This window comes from Cynoglossus semilaevis, chromosome 7 (assembly GCF_000523025.1).
Source record: "Cynoglossus semilaevis isolate Cse_v1.0 chromosome 7, Cse_v1.0, whole genome shotgun sequence".
Lineage (NCBI taxonomy): Eukaryota > Metazoa > Chordata > Actinopteri > Pleuronectiformes > Cynoglossidae > Cynoglossus > Cynoglossus semilaevis.
This window is the reverse complement of record NC_024313.1, coordinates 7,647,497-7,672,579: the sequence shown is the minus strand read 5'-3', so window position 1 is coordinate 7,672,579 and position 25,083 is coordinate 7,647,497. Positions and strand designations below refer to the sequence as shown.

The 25,083-nt window shown below is 39.4% G+C and overlaps 1 protein-coding gene across 1 annotated transcript; it reads right to left on the bottom strand.

Moving 5' to 3' along the window:
- LOC103381007 (bromo adjacent homology domain-containing 1 protein) lies at nucleotides 1–20,171 on the bottom strand. Its single transcript, XM_008313167.3, is given in 8 exon segments — nucleotides 1–5,105; nucleotides 5,511–5,602; nucleotides 7,768–7,847; nucleotides 7,979–8,138; nucleotides 8,552–8,928; nucleotides 10,209–11,125; nucleotides 11,127–11,970; nucleotides 18,509–20,171. Coding segments are annotated over 8 exon segments (2,739 nt in total). The 5' UTR covers nucleotides 18,588–20,171; the 3' UTR covers nucleotides 1–4,915.
- Nucleotides 20,172–25,083: the final 4,912 nt, after the last annotated feature.

Below are 25,083 nucleotides of genomic sequence, written 5' to 3'. Positions count from 1 at the left end.
TTTTCACAAAGGACTTCAAATTTATAAATAGTTTTTTTTTTCAATGGAACATTAAATCAGTAGGGATGTTATTGTAACTCTTAAAAAATCCAAGCAATTTTCAGGGCATAACAAAGTGACGATAATCTGATACACATTGCTTCTCTACTCCAAAAATATCTTTTTTTAATTTTTTTTTTTTTAGCATATATCCTCTCATTTTTCCAAATATATCAAAATATCTTAATCAGGTGCTTTTAATTTGATGTGACTCAAAAGGTGAACTCACTTCACTTCCTGCCACTGAATATTAACACAGAGAGGTTACTGTCTCTGAAGTGATGACCAGGCCCAGTTCTCATGGTAACCAAAGATGCCACTGTTACTGAAATAGGAGTGAGATAAATGACAGCATTCAGTGTAGTCTACACTTTAACCAGGGCTGGTCTGCACTGGGGACGGTGACTCATGTTGAGCTCCTCCCTCAGCTCTCACGACCTCCTCGTACAGGAAGTTCTCACTCAGTGGCCAAAAGACAATGAAGCAAGGCCATGGAATGAGTAAAGCAAAGTGTTGATCAGCAGTGGAATGTGGATGTGACACACACACAGGGTTCTTGCCCTCTGGGTGACAAACTTTAAAAATTACATACTGTATGTTGAGAGAAAGGCAGGGGTTCAGCTGGAGAGGGGGAAAAAACTGAGATGTTGAAATGGCTGGATAAACACTGCTATATTAATAACTTCAGCTCAGCTGCTGGACTATTCTTTGATAAAACATGATGTCAGTTTGGTGAAATCTGATCCTAATGGTAGGTGATGTGTGGAAACATTACAGATACATACTGTATAAGATAAGTGTTGAAACTGTTGAAAGAAAAATGGAAGTTGACCACATTACCATTCTCCGTCAGGTTGACCCAGAGAGCAAACAAAATCCCATGTGTCTCAATTTCAGTCCTAATGTTCCAGTGATCTGTCTGTGACCTTTGACCCTAACAGAGCATGGTAGTTGGGCTCCACGCGACGCTCGACACATTAACAACATAAAGTAAACAACATTTACATCTTTGTCGTCGACCACCACTCAATCATTTATTCTCTAAACTCATAAGTTACAAACAGAGAGGAAAATAAAAACAAAACAAAAAAAAAACAATATAATTCATCACATCATTTCCAAATAAGTTAAAATGAAATCTTAATATATTTGTACTGTTTACTCCATTTAAATATTCTTTCTTACTTTAAATATAATTCTTACAGCTCTTGCAAAAATACTACACTGTGCATTGGCGGTCGGCTTGTGTAAAGAGTGCCCGGTGCTTCCTGAAAGATCAGATATGTACACGTCACGTGGAAGAGAGCTTCCCACTGATCACTCTCTACGACTGTTTGTTTACGCTGCGACAACAGCTCAACTCTCCTCCGTCTGTCTTTTGGTCAAATCTCAATTACCGCTGTGATGTTTATAAGTTAACATTAAAAATAAAAATGATGCATATTCTTTCCTTAAATTTGCTAAGCTCTTTTTGTTTTTTTTTTCAAAAATAGTCTAAAAATATATTGCATATGCCATCTTAGGAAATCCACATAGTAAAATATTCTTAATAAGGAGAAATCGCTAGGTAGGAGAAATATATGGTTATATAGATATACATTTGAAGAACTTGGAAATGGCTTTAAATCAACCCTAATGAGCAATATTTGATTTTGTGTTCTGGATTTGGAGCCATAGTTCTTGAAAAAGATCAGAGCTTCGGCTGTGAAGGAAAGCAGTCGGGTACTCTTTCTAAAGGAGACATCAGGTAGTTTTTGACACAAGTGCAGTTGTTAGAAGTGATCAATCAATGTCCAGTCAGGAAGGATGTTTAAAAGGATATATTTTAGGAGCAGACTGTGCTATTTACTTCCTCATATGCTCAAAATATCACTACATATACTGTGCAACATGAAGCAGTTCCTTCATCACTGTGGATGTTTAACCATGACTTGCATGTCCATACCGTTCCAGACTGTGGTTCCGACCTCAGGTATGGGAGGCTAGAGGAAGACTTCAACATGAAGCTGGACCTTTATAATAAAAGTGGATTTGGACAAAGCTGACCAATGGGACAGGATTAAGAGCAGGCAGTAAAGAGCATCAGAGCAAAAAGCTCTAGGAGCAAAAAGTTGCCCCAGGTGAATAACATTTAACCCAAGAAGAGTTTCATATGGGCTGGCCAAAATACAGTATATATATATATAAGACTTAAAAAAAAACACATTTAGAACCAATTGCTGTACTTGGAATTCTAACACTGCCCACTTTAGGAGTGTCCTTTCATCAAAACTGAGATGACCACTCACAGTGGTGTCTCAAAATAATTGGTTCATGTTGCACAGTAGCTGTATTTTTGTGCAAAAGTGCTTTTTTTTACTTCTAAAGATGTGCTTATAAAAAGTCTGGCTGGACTTCAATCTATATTCCATCAAATGACTGACAGCTGAGGCGTACCCAGAACTAGAGCAGCATGTCTTTAAAAAAACCACCTGATTCCTCTTTTAGGATTTCTTTTAAGCTACACACACTCTAATACTACTTGTTTTCTGACAGAAAAAAACACTTGCAGGTTAGAAGGCAATAAGAGATTAGGGTTAAATACCCCCCCCCCCCCCCCGACCCCCACTACAAAACCATCTAGTATCAACCCTCCCCGAACCTACAGCCCACCCATCAACTGAAACACACCTCTGATCAGAAACCAGTATCGGCTGCATTTGTTGCCAAGAGTTGTTGCGATGTTTCACAATCTCTGAGCAACGCCTGATGACCACGTGGGCTGCAGATATAAGTTGACTGTGGGCCACGATTTAGTACACAGGGTTGACACTCAAGTCTCTGTTGAACCTGATCACAGTCACTGTGTGTGAGTATAGGTCTGGCAGAGCTGCTTGACAATTCAGACGAAGTAAATCTAATAGCATACATACTGTATATGTGTACCATATATATGGGATTCAACAGGCTCTACAATAACACACTGGCCAACTCCTCTACACGAATACACTGTTTGCACTGACGAAGCAGCCACGACATTTTCACTGTTTCCTTCTCTCTACACAAACACCCTCAGTTTCTCTCTCTCTCTCTCTCTCTCTGTCTAACGCACACACACACACACAAAACTATAAACACTATGTTCCCCAGGACAATATTAGTAGCCATAACAAAACAAACATGTTTGTTGTTATTAAGGAATGAATTAGTGCAATATAACAAGGGAACGAGGGCAGAAGTGCTAACTACGAGTACGAGGGAGGGGACGGGGGCTGTGGCTTGTGTGACATCCTTTGGTTTGTCTACAGGGGAGAGAAACAGAAACGGGACAGTCCATAAATGTGTGGGTGTAAAAGGAAGTACGAGAGGCATTTCCCACGTGAAGTGGCACTTCAGGACGCAATGTCATGTTCTAGAGAGAAAAAAACAAAAAAAAAAACAACAAACAAACAAAAAACAAACCCTGACTTTGACCAGTGCAGAGCTGCAACTATTCTGAACTACAACAAATCATTGTTTGTCTGTCTCAAATGTTAATGTGGCATTTTTTTCTGTCCGTTTTCAGATTCTACAAACTGATCTTTGGGTTTGGAATAAAACATTTTTTCAAGTTCTCAAGTTTATAACAACAATCATTTTTCATCGCACTGTGGCGTTCCATCAACAAAATGACGGCAAGGCGATAAAAATGTATGAGTTGCAGCCCTAAACTAGTGCATTTTTAATGTGCCTCTCTATTGACCACACGGCAGCAGCCTGTTGATTGAAAACAGGAATGAAAGAGTGAATCCATTTTGCCTCCAACCACTAGTCAAATACAGAGCTGCCCATAGTTCTAGCTGCAAGTCAATCACAGGAATAAGTAATGTTAAAAATATATATATTAATAAAAATGTCATTTAAATAATAATTAAAATAATTTTATTTAAAGATTGACAGTTATTGAAGGGCCACTTTAAATAATCTTGATTATTTTATTATGATATTTTGCGATTTTTGGGAGGAAGGCCGGGAGACACTTTGTGCGAGACATTTTTGACCCCTTAGCTGAAAAGGTTCTGCTGTGGAGCAGAGTTTGGTGAGAAAAGATGTGAGTCACCTTCTGCCCTTTACGTACAGTAATTTTAGGTAGCACAGACGGTCTCTGGCGACACCAGTGTGATTGCGCTCTGGCACACAGCAGAGATGACGGGGTGAGGAAACCTCGCTTCCTCCAAAGCTGCTTGTTTGGTTTGATTGCCTGAAAGCCTCCTAAAAAATGTATCATTCATCCCCACGTTTGTCCATGTATCCACTAACTCACACACTCTCCTTCACAAACAGAAACAAACTCAGGTCAGGTAAAAAAATAAGACGCCACCCTGCATCAGCTGCGGCCACACCATGGCTGATCCAACATTTTGCAACATGGTGCAGCCTCAACTTCCACCGGTCCATGAACAGAACCACCATGACTGTTGTGCTAAGATGCTTATGGGAAGGCATAGTGACGCAAGCAGCAAAATCCAGCCTTGTGTTTACCTTTGCTGGAAAGCATAAAGGAAGGAAGGATGCAACGTACTATGTCACCATGGAGTGTCTTGGAGGCCAAGAAAACAAATGTTCGTTCCTCGTTTCATTACACGAGGACGTAGTGGTGCCCAGACTGAAATGGTTAAATCTAACTCACTGTTACTTCTGCAGTTGACTAAAGGGATCTGTGCTTCATGATGTGTCAAAAACTTTTTTGCGTCACCGTTTCTTCACCAAAACAAGCCCCCCTTCTCTGGAGTTTCTCCTTTTCCCTCCTATGACCGCTGGACTATGGTCCAGGGCAGAAAAGCTGCGTTCAGTCATGCCTCCCCCTCCCGTGCAGGGGGGAGAGTTTTGTGATGAGACGCTCCACATGCTCTACAGTCTACTGCAGGTTCTTTAGGATGCGTCCGTAGCGGAAGTCATAGACGTGTCGGCAAAGATAAACCAGTTCAGGGTCGACATCCGTGGGCACGCATCGGTGGGAGGGGGGGGCGAATTCGGGGCGGCAGGGCACCATGCTGGCGCTGCCAGGCTGGGCTCCTTCAGCACGCCGCTTCACCAAGGCACAAAATCTGGAGAAGAGCAAATCTACTGGTGAGTTTGAGAGCAAAGACAAGCTGGTTAGGGCTGCGACTACAATCATACTGTGTTTATAGCGCCACCTGCTGAGGAGAAATAGGGAAGTAAGTGCTCTACAGTATGTTCACCTTCTGTATATTCTACTCAATACAGAAAAGAAAATATTAATTATTAGTTTGTTTGTTACATAGAAAAATCATGACTAATTATTTGTCAGCAGTCTGTTGGTGGCCCTGTGTTTACTTTAATTCATTATCAGTTACTGTGTCACCTCTGTATGACAGGAAAGTCATGAAAACATATGTCTGCACATCGCATGAGCTGAGGTGTTAATTAAAAGGAAAGACTTCTGACAACTGTTCGTGCCTGTGTGTGTGTGTGTGTGTGTGTTTACCTACCTACAGTACTGCGCTAGTGGGAGAACATAACATCTGTCTTCTATGCAGGCCACACTATTTTCATCCTGATGGCGAGAGGCGAAAATCTCATTCTGAAAAAAGAGTGGCCAGACGACAGTCAGTACTGGGGAAAACCCTCCGTCTTGAAGCTAAACGTTGACAGTAGTCTGTTTTATATAAATATGGGTTACACACAATAATTGACATTAACTGTGTTTTTGTCACCCCCTACAGGAGGAGTAGAATTTCCAGTAATTACACAAATAGTCATTCCAGATCACAATGAACAATTTGTAAAAACTCTGTGCTCGCTCAAAAGGAAGCAAGTCTTTAGATGCACAATTGACTGTAATTGTATGCTGTAGTCCTTGGTGCTCCGACACAACAAACCATCCAGTATATCTGTAAACATTCAGAGCAAAGATGAAAAAAAAAAACCGAGTCAAGGGTATGTTCTCTGTGTACTTAGAAATACTGCTCTTCTCTAACCCTGTGTTTGACTGAGGTAGCAGACCTATCATCATCTGGTATCATCAGCTATTGTGGTTTTAACTGAGGAGCTAACCAACTATTGAGAGTCACAGGTCTGCTGAGGAGATAATGATGTCTCAGGCAGCAGCCGGGGTCTAAATATTTATGCTTAGACAAGCATTTCTGTTCAGCACTTCTAAAATCATCCTCTTACTCACATAAATACACGGGGTTACCTCCAGTGTGATGAACAAATTATAGATCAGGTCTGGGTTTCTCACAAAGTACACCAATGAGAATGCAGAGTAAAAAATGAACTTTATCTCATTGATTGAAAAGCTCGAGCTGCTTCATGAAAACAAAAAGTCATTCTCACAATGGCTGGAAATAACAATGTGTGAATCAAATCTGCATTAGAGCAGTGATTAGTGCATGGAAGGTAGAATTATTGTAAAGATATATGAGGTGTCTACCAAAGTTTTACTCTGAATAATCACAGGGTAGTTGTTGATTTATGACAATTAATCGTGTTCATAATTTGTCATCAAATTCAATCTTAGCCACATATTACTATATTTATATACACCACAGCCCTGCTGAATCTGCGATTCACAATTTTACAAGCAACAGTAACTGATGCATATTTGGCAGTACATTAACCGGCACTTTTGTGATGATATATTAGTGGTTGTTATATTGGCTATTTATTAGTCGTAAAAATAAAATGACCATGATCCTCACCGCTATAGCGTTAGGAGAAGATAATGCTGATGTGGAAATAGATGCTTTATAATAACTGAAGAAAATGCCTGCATCTCTGCATCTTTCTCCTTTTCCGACCTCTAGTGTCTTACAGCTGTGGTAGATTACATTTTTTTTTGGCGTCAGATCACAGTCTCACATGGACACACAGATGTGCAGGCAGAGCCCCAGTGGAACAGCTTTTATTTTGTTTCCACATCTAATAAGCAAACCAATCAGTCAGACAGCTGTTTGTTGTGACTGGAAATTCGAGACAGTTTCCAAACGTTTAAAAAGCAACATTTTTCAGCCTAGAAACAAAATCCATCAGCATCACTCAATGGAACAATGGAGCTGTTTATAATCCAGTGTGAAATCTAAATTGTAATTGCTACGATGAAAAGTTGTTTTTAATTTTACACGTTTATTAATAAAAGACTCACACTGTAATGTCACCTCACGTGGTTCAGTAGTAAGGACACACAGGTGTCTCTGCTCTGTGTCTTGACTGGCTGACACAGACGTTACTCAGTGGAATGGCATTATGAAATGTGTACGTAAAGCAATGAAATTTTCTTTTCCAACATCTAATCAGAAACAGAAAATCAAAACAGAATCAAAAATACTAAAAAGAAATAGGTTTGATACGTGTGGTGATTCTAGAGTAAGGAAGAGGAAGTAAGCATGTGGAATACTGCCATAAAAGCTAATAAAATGTTGATGTATAATTGAACGTAATAGAAAATGAATTAAATCCTTTGGATTAACTTAATGCTTCTTACTAGAAAAAATGTTTTCGTTAACTTATTCAACATTTTGCAATTATGCTTTACTTTTGAAATATAATTCAAAAAGACGTTTTTGCAAAAGGACGTCAAGGATAAGAGATGGTTATTATTCACATGCCTAATACACATCAGTTGACATTTTAAATACAGGATTATTTAATTGTAAGAAGGGAAACACAGCTTTTCCAGGGAAATGTCAACAGTGTCATTACAGCAGTGGGAAAACAGGTCGTTGCTCTGAACCACTGAAGCCTCACCTCACAGTGTGCGCTGGGATCTCTGCCCCCCTGGGTGTGCTCAGGTCGGTAGTACCAGAAAAGACTCATCATCAGCTCTCCTGAGGCGACAAATGGAGACACACAAAGGTAAGTGGGTAAAAACCTTGGCCTTTAGCTCCTTTAGTATCCATCCAACCATGCACACAGTTCATTGTGTTTTATGTGACCTCTCCGCTCTTATCTCCCTCACCTGTTTTGGGGTCTTCCCACAGCGCTGATATTTTGGCAACGTACGGGAGGGATTTCTTCCTGGGGCCCGATCGAAGCAGCACAGTGTCTCTGACACGAATCACTTCACCATCCCGCTCCACTCCTTCATAACACTGACGCACCGCAGTCTCATCCTCCCCCTGAGACACCAAGCAGGTCAGATATATAGTGTAGTGATTCTCCTTATAGTTTCACCCAGAATGACTCTGTTGAATCATGGCCAGATGAGCAGCTCAAAAACACTGCTGTTCATTAACTTTCATTTCTTCCCTCACGGAGTTATTACTGACATGTTCGTTACATCAGTGAAAACAAGCCTATTTTTGTCTCTAACTTGTTTTATATTACAGTACACCATTTGGCATTGACTGTAATTGTGTCAGATAAAAATAGATTATATTTTAAATTGGATTTTTAAAAAAGAGACTCTTTTGTCTATATCTTTCTTATATGGAATTGTCACAAAGAAAAAAAGGAAAAAGCAGAAAACAAAACCAGAGATAGTGGTCTCCAGTCTGTAAGCAATTATCTTGTACACACACAAATAACCTACCGCGATGAAGACCTCCTTCTCAGTTGGCAATCCGACCGGCCGCCAACCATTAGTGGCACGTCTACGGCTCACTTTCTTTTGTTTGGTGCTGATCAGGCTTGGCACCGGGGACGGTTGTTTATGAGGCAGCCTCGTACGGCCTGTGGACAGGGAGCCACTGGAAGTCTTGATGCTTTGAGGACTTTCCCTGTTCATTTTTAACCTGGCCTTGGGCTGAGGGACTTGACTTGTCAGTTCTCGCCCTGACAGAGGGTTTAGAAGGTGGGGTTTAGTTTGGGTGGAAGTGGGTACGCTGGAGAGTGGGCAGCTGGTGATGGGGAGAGAAGGAGAAACCAAGAGAGAAGGGTTGTGGTCGCCCTGAGCAGAGGTGTAACTCTCTGGAAATGAAAAGACAGCATTTCAAGTTAGACACTCACATTTTCTGAAATAAATATATGAAATATATATATATATATACATATATATTTCAACATATCATTAGGATCAAGGTTAAAACAGGCAAATCAGGGAAAGTGAAAAATTGTGTCTCAGTGAGGAGCAAAAGCAGTGAATCAAAACCATGGAAAAAAACATCAAATTTTAATGAGTTTTTTTGCTGGCATCCTCTAAAAGGCTTAATAAATTTTGGTGCAAAGTGGGTTTGTGCATGCATGATCCTGCTGTGAACACTAGTTCATAGCCAATTTATTTTACTGCTATGAACTCTAACAAGTTAATAGCTGATATCTGAACAAATCAAAATTAACAACTGGGACCTGGAGCAATTACAGAACCTCCCAAAACAACAGAAATGTCACACTGCAGTTTATACTCATGTTATTACAGTTAAATGTAATGACATTGTGACATCAGAAAATATTTACACACTAACAAAATTCAGGCATTTCTAGCTTTTGCTAGGGTATGACTATTTGGATGAAAAAAGAACATTTAGTTGAAATCTCACTAAATATCTCTCACCAATATGTCTAACTTAAATACACTATAAACATTTGTTAAGCACAAGGTAAAGTTGTTCATCATTTAGATGTGCCATGATTAAATGCCTGGACGTAACAGGAAAAGCAGCTGACCTTTGGCTACTTTTATATTATTTGACACAGATGCCGGCTTTGCATTATGTAAATATGCACATTATGAATTCATAATGCATGTAAGCTTCCTTATCAAAATATCAAACAGCCTTTAACAATAAACAAGGGAGACAACAACACATAATCAGGAACATTCACACATATTCAGCCAAACAAATGGCTTAAGGCACAGACTCAACAACGAAGAGTTTTTTTATCATATAAGCTAAGGGGGTAAATATTCAACCTGCTGCAATTATTACATGTTCAATATGTAGACTTCAGGTGATGTTGTGATTATGTTTCCTTCAGCTCACTATTTTACATCCAAGAACAAAAATGGTAATTGGATTAAATATTTAAATATCTATCTATCATGACTTTGAACATAGAACTCTTTGTAAACAAACCACCACTGTGAATGTACTTATAATAGTTCAACTCTGGGCTAATACAAAAACATACTTTCTAATAATATTTTTCATATATAATTACCAACACGCTGTACTTTTAAGGATTGATTTTTGTCAAAACATGTAAAAATGTCAAAGTTTTAAAGATTTTAAAAAATATTTTCCACTGACCAGTTTTGATGCTGTGTGTACACCCAGTGCATCCAGTGCTGAAAGAACACCCCCTGTTGGTGACTGAAGGCATGGTTCTGTAGGTGAAGCCATTCATTGCACAGGCGTCGCCATAACAGGGCGAAGCCACAGAGTTGCAGTAGGCGGGGTGAGCGAGCCCAGAGGTGTGAGACATCTGTGAACCCAGCAGCTTGGAGCCCGTCATCTGATTGGAGCACAAACTGGAAGGGGCAAAGTTCAAAGGTCGCGAAGCCATTCCTGGCGATGAGTTTCCAGTGTGAGTCGGGTGGGCGATGTGGACGTAGTAGCTGGAGAAGCAGTGGTCAGCAGTGCACAGGCAGGGGTGAGGGGTGAGAGTCAGGGCTGTGTGTGGGTGAGAATGAGTCAAAGACGGAGAGGTTACGAGGCACTCGCGCTTCACAGGAGTCATGGCTGTGTTCAGTGACTGATCTTTAGATTCTCCATAGGGTTGCTGGCCCAGGTAGAAGGCCAGTCGGTGGCAGTATTCCACTGAGCCCTCTGGAGGACAACAGTAGTATGGGCTCAGTTCTGCCTCCACCTGCTCCTCCTTTACCTGCTTTAGTGGGAACCCTAACATGCTACGGGACTGGTATCCTGGTTTGGTCAGTTGGTGGGGGCAGGTGCCAGTCTCCCACTCCACCTTAGGCTCAAAGTCTGCCTTCTTCTTGCAGGCTGTGCAGCCACTGTTGGGGGAGGAGGATTTTTTCTCCTGCTTCTGTGACCTCCCCTTTTGTTTGACTTTGACTTTAGGGTCCTGTTTAGGTGAGCAGGCGGGGACTGGGAGTTTACTGTCTGATGTCACAGTAGCTGTGGGTGGGGACTTAAATCTCTGTTTGCTAGTCGCAGATGAGCTGGTTAGCTTAAGCAAAGCTGCAGCGTTGAGTCCAGCCAATCGTACCAGACAGACTCTCTTGACTTGGCTCCCTACAGTCATTCCCACGGTTATTTTTTCTCTTCTTGGTTGTCTTGGAACTTTGGCAAACCTCAACATCTTTAGATGTTTTACCTTTTATTCCTCGTAAAGTCTTTAGGCTGACAGTGGCATTAGTTCTGACGGGGTTCGTTTCAAAAGGACTGACTCCATTTGCAGGTTCTTCCTGTGTCATGGCCTGTTTAGCTGCTGGCTGAGGGTCAGAAGTCCTTTCGAGCAGCAGACTGTTGACTGCCTCAGCATTGAGAGAAGCCAGACGGCGCTTGCGAGGTTGAAAGATGTGAGCGTACTCACCATGCTTTGTACTTACTGACTTTGACTTGCATTTAGCTGAATCCTTTACTTCTCCTTTTGCACTGTTTTTATCCTTTTTGGGTTTGTGTGATATATTTCTGTGTCCGTCTTTCTTTTCCTCTTTCTTAGAACCCTCTTTTTCATGGTTACTTTCCTCCAGTCGTGTGAGAAGAACGTGACAACTCAGCGCCTCATCACCTGAACCCCCTATCCGCCCCCTCAAGGGATACAGCTTCCTGTCCCATTTCTTGACCCGCCTTCGGTCAAGTTTTCTGTTCTGGTCAACTTTGTCTATTCTCTCTTTCTTGTGAGCAATCTTCTTCTCTTTCCATTGTTTCATTATCTCAGCAATCTTCTTTGTTCTGCCAAATCGTAGTGAGCGTTCAGTCCAGGAACCGTCCATAGTGCCACCATGTGGCCATAGAGGACCACTGTCCCACCAGTCAGTGTCACTGCTGCTGTGCCTTAGGGAAAACTTCTGCCTTGCTTGAGTCATCACATGCTTCTCCACAAGGCCTAAAGATAAAGAGACCAAAACAAAGTTAAAACTCAGATTTGTCAAAATTGCATATTTTTTCATATAAATAAATAGATGTAAGGAAGCATGAAATCAAGTGTGAGTGTGAAAAGTGAGTTAACCGGAGTAGCAGTGAACCACCAGGGGCTGCTCCTGCTGTTTTACATAGAACTCTATGTAAATACAGGTCAATTTATGTTTAAATTTCGTGTTTAAATGAGTTCTGCAGTGGAACGGGGATTCATTTTGACCTTGTTTAGCAGGACATAGATAATCAAGCAGCTGATGGCATGTGCATGTGACAGGTGTCATCATTTGATTTGAGCCAGATTGTATGAGAATATCTGACTTGTAAATGTCTCAGCGATGGCTTCGTGTACCTTCATTTCTTCATATACAGTTCATGGTTTTCCAGTGTCCACACATTACTCACAATCAGAAAAACCAGCCATCTAAGACGGTTTACACACTTGCCTAGCTGTTAATTGGATCCATTGAGAGCTGGTTCAGCACTACACGTGTTTCACATTTTATCACAGCTCTACATCTTTTTGTTGAGACCAGCATGCTCCTCTGCTATGGCCACACATTGTGATCAGAGCATGTATTAGATGTATTAGACAGAGGCAATGGAAGACTACAGTAAGCTTTTTATTTTACTCTACATCTATATTTTAAATTGTCTAAAGCTTTAAAGAGTTTTGTAACACAAAAACACAGAAAAGGCCATTAAAAGCTACAAACAAGACATGGACAATGACTACTGGACCTGAGATTTGGATTATATACAGGTCTGGATTGAATTCATATTAAAACTAAGGGTGAATAGTATCAGAAGAATGCTTCTGTGCTGAATAGCAGCAGCTGTCGACAGCCTGTTTCATCTCATTAGAACATGTCTGTGAGGGTGTTTTATGTTGCACTGTGGAAACGGATGCTCCGTGTCATTTGTTCACCGCGCTCACTGCTTTATCGTTTTGTGTGTACACAAAATGTATACAAACACCGTGTCAAAGCCATTTGTGTCATCCGTTGTACTTAAGACTGAAAGAGATCTCATAAAAGATTCATGAATGCACAACATGACTACATTTCTATTTCAACCTAATGACATCAATACGTATATTTGTATTGGTTTCAGCTAAAAAATATATTTGATCCTTAAAATTATGTCATGCACCTTAAATATTAAATGTTTGTTCATGTTTACATATACTGTATATCTTGTTATTCCTGTAGTCTAAATTAATTCTATTTTATTCTTTGAAAATTCCTCTGCACAGTTAACCTCGTCACAACCCTCTTTTCATGGCTTGTGTCTTTGTATAAACTACACATGACAAAAAAAAAAAACCAAAAAACTATGAAATCATACAAACCACATTAATGCCACACTGCAAGAACCAACGAGCTCTGCATTTTTTTTTGGGGGGGTGATAAAAAAATTAATATAAAATAATAAACAACCAAAGAATGAAAGTAAAAATCTGTGTTTTAGAGTTAATGAGGTGAGCAAAGCTGTTCCAGGATCTGCATTTTAAATCTGTGCATACATCCGCTTGTGCAGAAAAAAAAACAATTACTGTAGTCCATTTTCCATTGTTCAACGTTTGTTTTGTATATCAGATAATGTCTTTTTTTTCCTGTAACTAACGGAAGCATTTTCTCCAAACCAATTTTCACTCAAAACAATGGACATGGACGATTGTTTGGACTTAATTTTCCTCAATTCAGCAAATATCACCCAACCCCAGCTCCTATTATGGCTTTCTCTATTTCTTTCTGTAAGCACTTTCACTTCCAGGAGTCCCCATCTGCTCAGCTGAACACGGTGATGTGCAGCACAGCGAGGCCTGATGCATATTACTCTGCAGTCCAGCACATTCTTTTTTAAAATCTCAAATCACATTTGGGACCACCTGACAGCCAGGACCTGGAATTATAATATATTTATTTATCTTGATTTTGCCTGTGTCTAAAGGCCTGTGTGTCATTTAAACTGGATTTGTGAGCTGTGTGGGGATATAGATAATGAAACTGAATCAAAATATAACAATTTGATTTATAAACAATGAAACTTTAATGAAAAACAGTTTTTGAACACTGATCCAGGCAATGATCTCCAGCTCGCCTTCTCCCTGTCACTGGACTCCTGCCTCTGGGCTGAGCTCCTCAGACAAGATCTGATCAGTTTCACGTTGTGACCTTGCTCACATGGGATTGAAATTCAACCCCTGAGTAAAAGCAAAAAGTCAGAGGTGTTTTCACACCATGCTGAATATTCAATCTCTACATCCGCATTGGAATTTAAATGATTTCTTTGACACCGAACTAATATGTTCTCGCCCGTCTTCAAAGGTTCCGACATTAAAGAAGTAACTCACAGTCATATCGTGTCAAATTAAGGCATAAGTCATTCATATACAGGGCGGAGAAGTGTGGGAAGGGTTAATACTGAACACAAAAAAAAGCATTTCACCTGTGAGATACTAGCCCTCTGGTCAAAAGGGTAATTTAGCTCTTCAAAATGGTTTAAGCAGGTAATCCTCAGGAAGTAATTTCACATTTATGAAAAGATCAATGGCCTTGTGCTTTTCTCTAATTGGTTAGAAAACAGAACATCAGTCCCTCACAGGGGATCAAACAGAAGAATCGCTTGGTTCCTTTTGATATGATAAGACTTGCAAGAACACTCAAATCTCTTGAGAATGAACATGCGAGAAAAGCATCACAGGAGGATTCCCATAACAGCACTGAGGTGCAGAACTGAAATCCAACTGCCACAAAATTCAAGTTGATTCACTTTGTGAAGTTGGAGTTGCAGAGTTGAATCAGGGGGACCTTGAGGAAAGTCAAACTCACTTTCATCCAGTCGGTCGGTAAGCGATTAGCCCATTTTAACAGCCTTACATAGCGATTACAAGCACCGCATTAACTATTCATTATGTTGACGTGTTTATTTATGTACGTTTGCATTTAGAAACTTGTCTGAAAGCAGACTGTCTGTGTAGGCAGAATCTCACTCAAGTGTTTCTTCTATACACCTTCTATACATTATATGTACTTTAGGGCTGACAAGCTAAGTAGAAGGGTGTGAAATAAAATTAAAAAAAATAATGCTTATGATGTGTTAATACATCTGAAAAATTATTAAATATATTTGAAATGTGTAGGCAGAATGACGCATAGAGTATATCTAATAATCCCACCATCCATCCTCTTACTGTTCCTCTGATACACAGTCAATACACGTGTTACTATTTAGACACAGAGCAGGACAGAGTTTTCAGTTCACACAAGAACCGTGGCTCAAAACATTATCGCAAATACTAGCATGCTTTCTAGGCGGCTTCAACTTCAGATGAAAAGTCCAGCTTATGTCAGACCGGCATTACAAATAAAACAGATTTAAATTCCCTTTAGTCTAAATACTTGTGATGGATGGAAGACAGACTCCTGTTATAGGACCTGCAACCGTGCATCACATGACCAAAAAACTGTAAATGCACATACTCACAACCCTATTTCTTACGAAAACAACACCGTTTCCAAACAGGCCCAGATGCAGGATGGAACATTCGAAGGGAATACAAGAATTTAGCCACAAAGTTGAGATGATAGAGGTTTTAAAGCAGCCATTCCCAAGAGAAGGAGAGCAAAGCCCAGAGGGAGAGTAGTTTAAACTAAAGAAAGCACCGTCGCGGAGGTAGAGGAAGTGTAAAAACAGTGGCTATGTGGAGCACACATCTAACAGTAATGCAATCTAAAACCACAAAGACACAGACCCTATGTTACTGTAGCAGTAATCTATTCATTCATCTTCTGATCTGTGCTGTTTCTGGGCAAAGGCCACTTTGAACAAACAAACAACCAATCAGACCCACATCCACTTAATCCAATTCCAAATCTGCAGATGTTGGTCTGTGGCAGCAGTCAGAAAGATCCCACAGATACAGGAGGTAAAATGTTCAACTCTACAAAGACAGTCAAACAGTGACCACGCCTGGTCACAAACAGCTGACCTGTTCTTGTTCTGTGATCACATTTTCACTACAACTACTATAGCTCATTTGAGTGTTGAGGAGGACAAACAGGTAAATGTAAAAAAAAACTTTTGACCTTGAAATTTAATTTTGTTCACAAAATAACTTTCATACTATAATGCAAAAGAAAGATTAAGCAAATTTGGAGACCAAAAAAAAAACAAAACTCTAAAACTCTAAAATATCTGCAGAACATTTTCTTGAAGGGATGAAGAAAACAAAAATGTGTGCTCTGAGGAGAACTCTGCAGACAGATTATTCAACGTTCTGATTTTGCCCATAGAAATGAAATGTAAAATATAGTGTCAATCACATTTGACACTAAGCTCATTGAAATGGCCTTGAACCAAACTCTTAGGGGGCACATCACTCCACTTTATTCAATAAGACAGAGGGTCAGAATTCTGAAAGGTTTCTCAGACTGTACATCACACAGAAAAGAAGTCAGTTCTGCTCCAGATCTCTGGGGTCAAATTGACACCGCACTTCTAATTAACTCCCCCCCCCTTCCTTTTTTTTTTTTTGCTCCAACTTTCAGGTAGAGGCAGTACACATCAAAAATGAATAACCAGCAGGGTAAGGTAGCCTCTGTCAGGCTGAGAGAGAGAGAAAGAGGGCGAGAGCTCCGTGTCAGGGCTGTTGACAGGCAGGTTTAACTCGAGGCGTCGGCATGTAGAGGTTTATCTTGTGGAGATTGAAGATTACAAGAATTTCAAACATCATCATTCTCCCTCACACACGCGCGCGCACACGCACATATTGTCTTTTCTGGGACTTGCAGCGCAACATCGAGCTTCATTCACACCATTTTCCTCACGCACCTCCAGCTTATTTGGTGTTGGTCCACATGCACACAGTGCGTTGGCAAACATACCAGGCTCACAGTGGCTAAAGAATACAGTAGGATGGAATACTGTGCAGCCTGACGTAGGTTGCCCATCTGAAGTCGCCAGCCAGGCTCTAAATATGGGCTGGAGAGGGGAGGGGGTGGATACCCGAACACACACACACACACATGCATAAGAGCAGAATAAAGGGCAGTCACCCTCCTCCTGATAACATTTCTGAACGAATTCCTCATTAACCGATACGGTGGCTGTTCAGATCTCAGTTCTGCCTTTTCTCCGGGAGGATATGGCACGTAGCAGCAGCAGCAGCAGCAGAGCAGCAGCAGCAGAGGAGCAGCAGCGCTTGCGAATCGCTTCTGGTGCACGAAGCGAAAAATGGGTTTTGCGCTCCGCTCTGGACCGAGAGCAACTTCAAACATTCACAGCGGAATGGCAGCGTAAACAATACACATTTATGCATATAGATGTACACATATGTTTAGATAAAGCGTCGACACGGAGACTTACAGCTCACCGACACGCTTCCTCCTGCCAGCCGGGAGCCGTCGAACAAATCTGCGGGTGAGGAAGGGGAGGAGAGCCGGACTGGTGCGATGGCAGACCTCCGTAAACTGGGAGAGCTGGGGAGGGAGTGGAGGAAGGACGGTCGGTGGAGCTGCCCGTGTGTGTTAGTGTGCGTGCATGTGTGTGTATGTGTGTGTGTGTTCTTCCTGGTTGAGCTTCCACCGTTTTGTAGAAAACTTCATCTGAACCAATTGCACGCCTCGCTCCAAAGCCCCGTCCTCCAATGACAGGCAGACAGATGTTTATTATGAAGGGGGGTGTCAAAGTAAATATTTGTGCTGTTCGTGCGTAACTTGGTTCCACTATGACGCTACATCATGTCTGTCACTGCCCAGCCTCCTCCTCTCCCCTGTGACGACACACTCAGCCTGTCATTTGTCGTGACCAAACCACCAGTCCAACCAAATCTATTAACCAAGTCTATTAAAACATGTAAGGACTGCACACGGAGAGACATCAAAACTGTACCAACAGTGTTCCATGTGCCTTTGAAAGGTCCAAATGGAACCCAGTACTGATGGGAAGACGACAGGTCTATTCCAAACTTTAACCACCACGCATAAAACGGGAGTACAACAAAGTATAAAGGCCAAGTTTGCAGAAAATGGCTAAAAACACATCATCAGATGATCACAATTCAGTTGTAAAATTGTAATCAAACAAGTAAAATAAAATGAATGTGGAGAGTAACAAAAAACAGATACCGTAAAAAAAAAAGCACAGGGAAGAGCTTGTCATGATGACAGTCCTGCTCTGTCACAGTTTCAGTCAATGTTTTGGATTTTAAATCCTGATTTGTGTGTAAGAACCCAAGCAGCGATTGGCTTCCATCACAACTGAGTTCTATGGGAAGTGGGATTTTACTATAGTTCCCCACTTTGAAAACATATGGTTAAACAGGTACGTACTGAAAATTATAATATATCCAACAGTTTGTTTGCAATACAGGTACAGACGTAGCCCGAATGTTGATTATGACTGTCACATAAATATGTCAAAAAATATGACAAACAATAAAAAACAAAGCATCTTTGCCTATTTTGTTGCACATAAGTCATTGCTGCCACATTGTTTATGCCTACTTTGTATCTGGCGGGTGATTTCTTCACTGATTGGACAACGACAACGATGCATCCGAGAACATCGGGGAAAGCAAAACATGTAAAATCAAACATGTTTCATTTGTGTCCTGAGGCAGTTGAGCATCATTGACACTGCCCAGACTTGTTGTAAAACGATGTCTTTGAAGGGCCAATGTGTCCTGGAGCACTATACGTATTACAAGAGGCTGTACGTTGACTGCAGTATGAACCTGATCTATAAATAGGCTGCGCAGGCACCACAACACAATTATATATCCACATGAAAACATCAAAGCACATTAAAGTCATATATTCAACAGTGTAGAGCTTTAAAAACCTGGTGCCACACAAACATTCTAAAAGGTGTTTTCTTTAGCCGAACAAGCAATCTTCACAATAGCAATAACTTTACAGTAAATGGCTGAAATTCTTTACTGCCCTCACATCCCAGAACGCCACGTTTCCATTGTTTCTTGCCTTGGTCCAAACGTTTCGCCAGAGTGTGAGGGCACTACTTTGTTAGACAAGTTATTTTAAACAAATAATTTTTGGAAGTCAAATGACAAGGGTTTGTGCATAAAACATAATGTGTGGTAAATGCTCAGTTCTAGTCCACACGAGAGAGAGAGAGAGAGACAGGGGAAAGATGAGAGGAAAGATAAGACAATAAAAATGTCTCGTGTGATAAATGCTCAGCTATGATTCCACTGCACAAACACAACCTCAGGGCCAGAGGTTTCAAATAGACATTTTAAACAACTACAATTAGGCCTTAAGACAACTAAAGGTTACAAGTAACAGGTAGCCATAATTTAGCTAAAATGCATACAAAATATGTATAAACAGCACAACCTTTAGTGCTTCATTTGGACACAAAGTACTATTTTCTCAACTACAAATAATAAGAAATATCAGATTCATTACAATTTCCATTATTAACTATGACGTGTTTAGCTGTTTATAAATCACAATACATCCCCTTGATGTATTGTGATTTATATTTTACATAATGTATGCACGTGAATAACTTGTTTTTGCTTCTGTGAGTTCAGTTAAATATATCCTAACAGTCCTCAACAGGGAAAGAGGGAGACAGAAGAAAAAACAAGTGGAGTTACAAGCTCTTACAAGCAGAAGAGTTGAGTACACTTTTGTTAAATCAATTCAAACCTTACAGAAGAAAGGCCTGAGCCTTGTGCTAAAAGCATCTGCACTGATCGGAGCGTCATGGGGTGTCAAATAATCAATAGTGTTTACTTTTTCCGGAAGCTGATCTTTTATTACATAACATGAAACACTGGCTTAATACAGCTAAGTATACCTCCCAAAACCTATATTTTGGGTGTAATATACAAAGTACTCAAGAGTGCACCTGTGTGGCAGGTGTAATGAGCAGGAAGCCCGTACGAGGATCATAATGGATTCTAATAATGGACATTTTATACAGCAGAAATAAGGCACTGACAGAATATGCAGTAGGAGTGCCTTTGTACGTTCAGCATGTTCAGAAAATTCATATTCACACACAATATAACACAAGAAGAACTCTTAAGTCGCTCTTTCTTAGTAGTTCGTCTGGCCCCGCAATTTATATTCAAAAACAATTTATATCAAAATCGTCTATGTATGTAGTTATTGATCATTCCATTTAAAAAAAAAAAAGAAGAAAAACAACACCTTTAAAAAAAAAAAAAGAAGAAAAACAACGGTGCACTCCACAGGGTGAAGTTCGTGCAAAGTCTTGTAAAAGTTTACTGCAATGCATATGACTTGATAGCCGTGAATCTGTATTTTTATTGAAGAGAACCTCGTGAGTGAGAGCGGGAAGAACAGTGATTACTGTTTGAATAGACACTTTTGGACTGCAATAAAATGAAATGAATTATAATCATTCTAAAATATTACTTTTCCTTCAGGGAGAAAGCACATCTTTTTTTTTTTCTTTTTTTTTTTGAGACTCCTCTAAGGCTTGTGAAAGTGTCCTGCAGAAGAGGCTGACTGCTCAAGGGTTAATGCTTACTGCTTTCATTGGAAATAATTCAAAATTCAGAGTCTTACTTTTCCCATTCAGTGAAATTACAACACTAACTGCAACAAATTGGGCTTCGATGTCAGCAGCTGTTTCGAGTGTACTTTTAAAATCAGCTGACACGGCATATGGCAGAGCCTTCAGGCAACAATCACGCAACTACAACTTATGAAAGTGACTGCCACAAGGAAAGATACAGATTAATAAGAATTTAGTGATCTGAAAATACAGACTTTTTTTATTGACACAACCTGGTAGAGAGTCTATGACATGATTAAATGATTAGTATAAGTGAATAAGTATGAGAGTGAGATGTTTTCTTTTAGACAGATAAGACAAATGAAATCTCACTTTGGTCTATCAGAGCCATGGTGGACCCACAGCATGACAGAGGATTTAAAATGAATTTGACATTCAGAGCAGGGCTTCTACAGTGAAAAGGGCATCCTGGGGTTAATGAAGAAATTAAACATAAAGCTCTACGAGAGAACAATGTCACACATATTGAGATTCTGTGTTATTCACAAGGTCACACGGTAAAACTAACAAGACACTGCTCAGTGCGTGAAATAAAAGGTGTTAATATGTAAAGGGTTAAGCATACACTTCTCATTAAACTAGTCATTCACCAGTGATACACTCTTCAATGTCAATGTTATTAAATCTGAACAAACCATATGGTGAAACGTATGCTCTGTAAATATAAACATACCATTCGAATCCTTGAGTAAATGTTGTGACTTTGTTGTCGCTGACCTTTTTGAGCTGATGTAGTTTGGTGTGTTCTTAAGAAGTAAACACAGCAAAATGAATCTCTTCTCGCACAGACACAGAAAAAAAACTCAACTTTTAAGCAAAGGCGATGTAATCCTGTTCTTTACAATTCATACTTTAATTGCCTTAACCATAATACAGCATGAAGTCTACTTAAGACTGTAAGCTTGGCTGCCTTCAGTAACACCACATTACACCACAGTCTTTTTATTTTTGTCAAAATGAATCCAAAATCATAAAATTAGAATTAAAAAAATAAATTCCACTAATGAGATGTTGGCTTGCCTAAACTTGTAAAGATTTCATTAAATTAATTCATTATTATTAATTATTATTATTATTAAAAAGATTCCACACACATAGGACATGCAAATATGTCTTTTAGTACTTAAGGTTTTAAGCCTGCATGCTGTCAAAAATGCAGGGCCAATTCATAGCTGATTGCCTGTGCAGTTATAGCTCAGTGATAATTATTACTGCTTTAATGAGAGGGCAGTAGTCAGTCATTAAATATGTTTATATTAGGTTTTGTGGCATTTATGATGATAAAGTGACTCAGGGTGTGTTCCACTGGACAGAGACAGAAAACATAACAGAATGGGCCCAGAGTGTTGACGGTGCGCTCCAGTCGGCTGTAGAGGCTCCGAAAGATTAATGTTCAACTGCAATAAACTTGTGAGTCAAGATTGGCCTGGCAGCTTTTTCATTTACACTGTGGGATAAACTGGTGACACCTCTGAAAAATGACACTTGGCAGAATAAAAACGAAACAGAAGTTCATTTATGACAGTGTGAGATTCACAGCTGTGGGATAAAACTGTCCAGAGATACGGAGGAAAAAAAGACCTTAACATGAAACTGTAGCAGAAAGGTATCCTTACACCCAAAACAAAAAGTCTAAAATACCTACTTTACGATTTGTTTCACTAAATCATCAACAAAGAAGATGCATCTGATCACGTTTCATCACCAACATCTTCTACAGATGGATTTTCTCTGCACGTAACCCAGCCGTGAATGAGAGCAGAGGGCTACACTTTCAGTGGGAATTGTGGTGCTGGCTGGGATTTGAACCAGTAATCCAATCTTACAAGCCCTGCCCTCTGACAACATGCAATGGTCTAATGTATTCAGATATTCCATAAGATGTCTTCTCTACCACACTTAAATAGATCATACTTGGCTACTTACTGTGCAGTTAATAGCTGCTTTTTAAATTTAAGATTTCAAATTAAAAATGTGACAACTTTAGAAATGATACTAGCAAGAGGTTATGCATCATCCATCCCTAAACCTGGCCAGCATCCAAGCCTTCAGTGTCGTTAAGATAGAAAATGTTCAGAATTACTGTAGAAACAATGCACAGCACACCTGTCCAAATCATTTTTTTCTAATGATACACGGATGAACCTTCTCTCAGATACAAACTCTTTCATTGTCTTTCACAAATCCAAACGTTATCCTCATTAACTCACTATAGTATATATAGACCTTTTCATGTTGCAATCAAACATGGAAATACAATTGGAGATAATAGGTCTGTCCCGCTGTGACTAACCACTAACCTAGGACATGTCTGTCAAAGTGAATTTCTTTAATAGAATGAACAAATACCAGACTCTCCTGATGTTTCTTTTTAAAGCTTTAGGGTTCCAAAGCTACATCTTTACTGTAGTTTCCATGCAGGAGAAGAAAACGCTCTGTGTTTAGCAACACTTACACTTAATTCCTGCATACTTCACATTAATGAAGCTTATTTTTAATCAGTTAATAGAAGAAAAATGCAAGAAAACCAACATTAAAGATTTTAAAGACCGTTAATGTAGAGGTCGTTAAAATGGGATCATGGGGAGCAGTAGAAAATTAAAAACATGTACATGTAGTACTTTTTCACATGTCACATGTGTTTCCTGTATGTATAGGATGACCGTTATATAATGTTCATTAAAATCAGATCAGTTGCAGATTAAACCACCTTTGACTTGAACTTTCTTTGATTTACGTATTTTTGTTTACAAAATAAGTCAAAGGAAATCTATTGCTAAATATACACAATATAAACACGATACCTTAACAATACCAGATAAGGCTGGAATTATTTAAAGTATGGTATTTATAAAGTATGAAAACACCTACGTTAGTTTGCGGTTATTGACCTTTAACACGTTGAACTGATGTATGAATAAAATGTGTGAATGGAAGGAAATACCAACCTCATGTTTGCTCTTTCATTGTAGAGACAGGTTTAACTTTGTGAAATATCATCTGTGTATGTTGGACACAGACTGTATATAATTAGCATCTGCTCCTAACTTTAACAGTATCAAATCAAACATTAGCTGAGGGGACAAAAATAACATGTTTCTTAAATAAAAGTAAATAAAAGAGTAGGCCTAAAGTCATAAAAATAATATGATTTCAATCTAAAACATCTCATTGTAAATGAAAGTAGTAGAAACAAAATGAGTCGATGATTTGGAAATGTTAATAAGTGCGTTGTAAAGGTCTGCAGGTGAGTATTCAAACATGAGCATTTAAGGCTATTTTCAGAATGAGCTCCACACTGACTATTTTTAGAACACTGCTGTGGACACCTGAATGGCTGCCTCTAGGTACCAGGTGTCCACTACAGCTGAACACTGGGAATTATTTGTATAGGGATTGACTGACTGTTATAACTGACATTTTCATTTAGTGCCAGGATACAAAATAATTAATCCACAGCTGCCAAGAGATTATTAAAAAAGTTGTAATTGTTTGAGGGCTTTGATACTGGCAGCAATGCACAGGTAATCATTTATTACTATGAGTACCAGCAAGCACTATAATAATAATAATAATAATAATAATAATAATAATAATAATAATAATAATAATAATAGTGATAATAATAATAATAATATTTATTAATAGATATATTAGTATAATAGTATTTAATCACAAATGTCCTTATTTTTTATTGCACAATAGTGCTGTGTAGAATCTGCTTTTTTAATCTTGTTTCATCACATTGCAGCTCGATCACAAATGTTTTCAAACCTTTGGTGAATGTGGTCTGTGTGGGCTTTTACTGAAATTCTGATTACACAAAGGTCTATTACCTTGGTAGAAATAACAAATGAAGTACTCATCCTTCAGTTCAGTTCAGTTCACTTCACTTCAGTTTTTGCCATTCAGTTGAATGAAAGATCTGTGCAACAGCAAACTGTTATCTCTCACATAGACATTTCTTGTGTAATGCCTAAACGACCGTGACCTTTACAGAATACTGAGGACAAAGCACTGCGATATTTACACTGATTTCATATAAAGGTATTCAGGCCGTTTTTGAAAGTTTTATTTGCACTTGTTTCTGAGAAAGCACAAATGCTTCTTTTTTTTAATTATAGCTACTTTTCTTCTGACACAGAACCATACCTGGAGCCCCAGCCCCAAATCTCCAGAGGATTTTTAGTGATGTCATGTAATGAGCTCATTGCCTTCTGACCTCAGACTGAATCCTCTTTATTCACCTGAGCAGCTATTAGTCTATTCCACTCCCCCACAACCACACGTCACAGATTCTGGACATTTGCAGGAGAAAATAAATCAGACACAAACTCTGAAATTTCTCCGTGTTCAGTACATCACACTTATATGTTTACATATTTAATAGCTTTATATAAAACCACAATTCCTATTATGCTATTGTGACTCTGCAGAACAGGATGTTCTCTTCTATTCAGAGCAAGTCGTGGTGTCCGTGAGGATTACTTATCTTCACAGGGTCAGC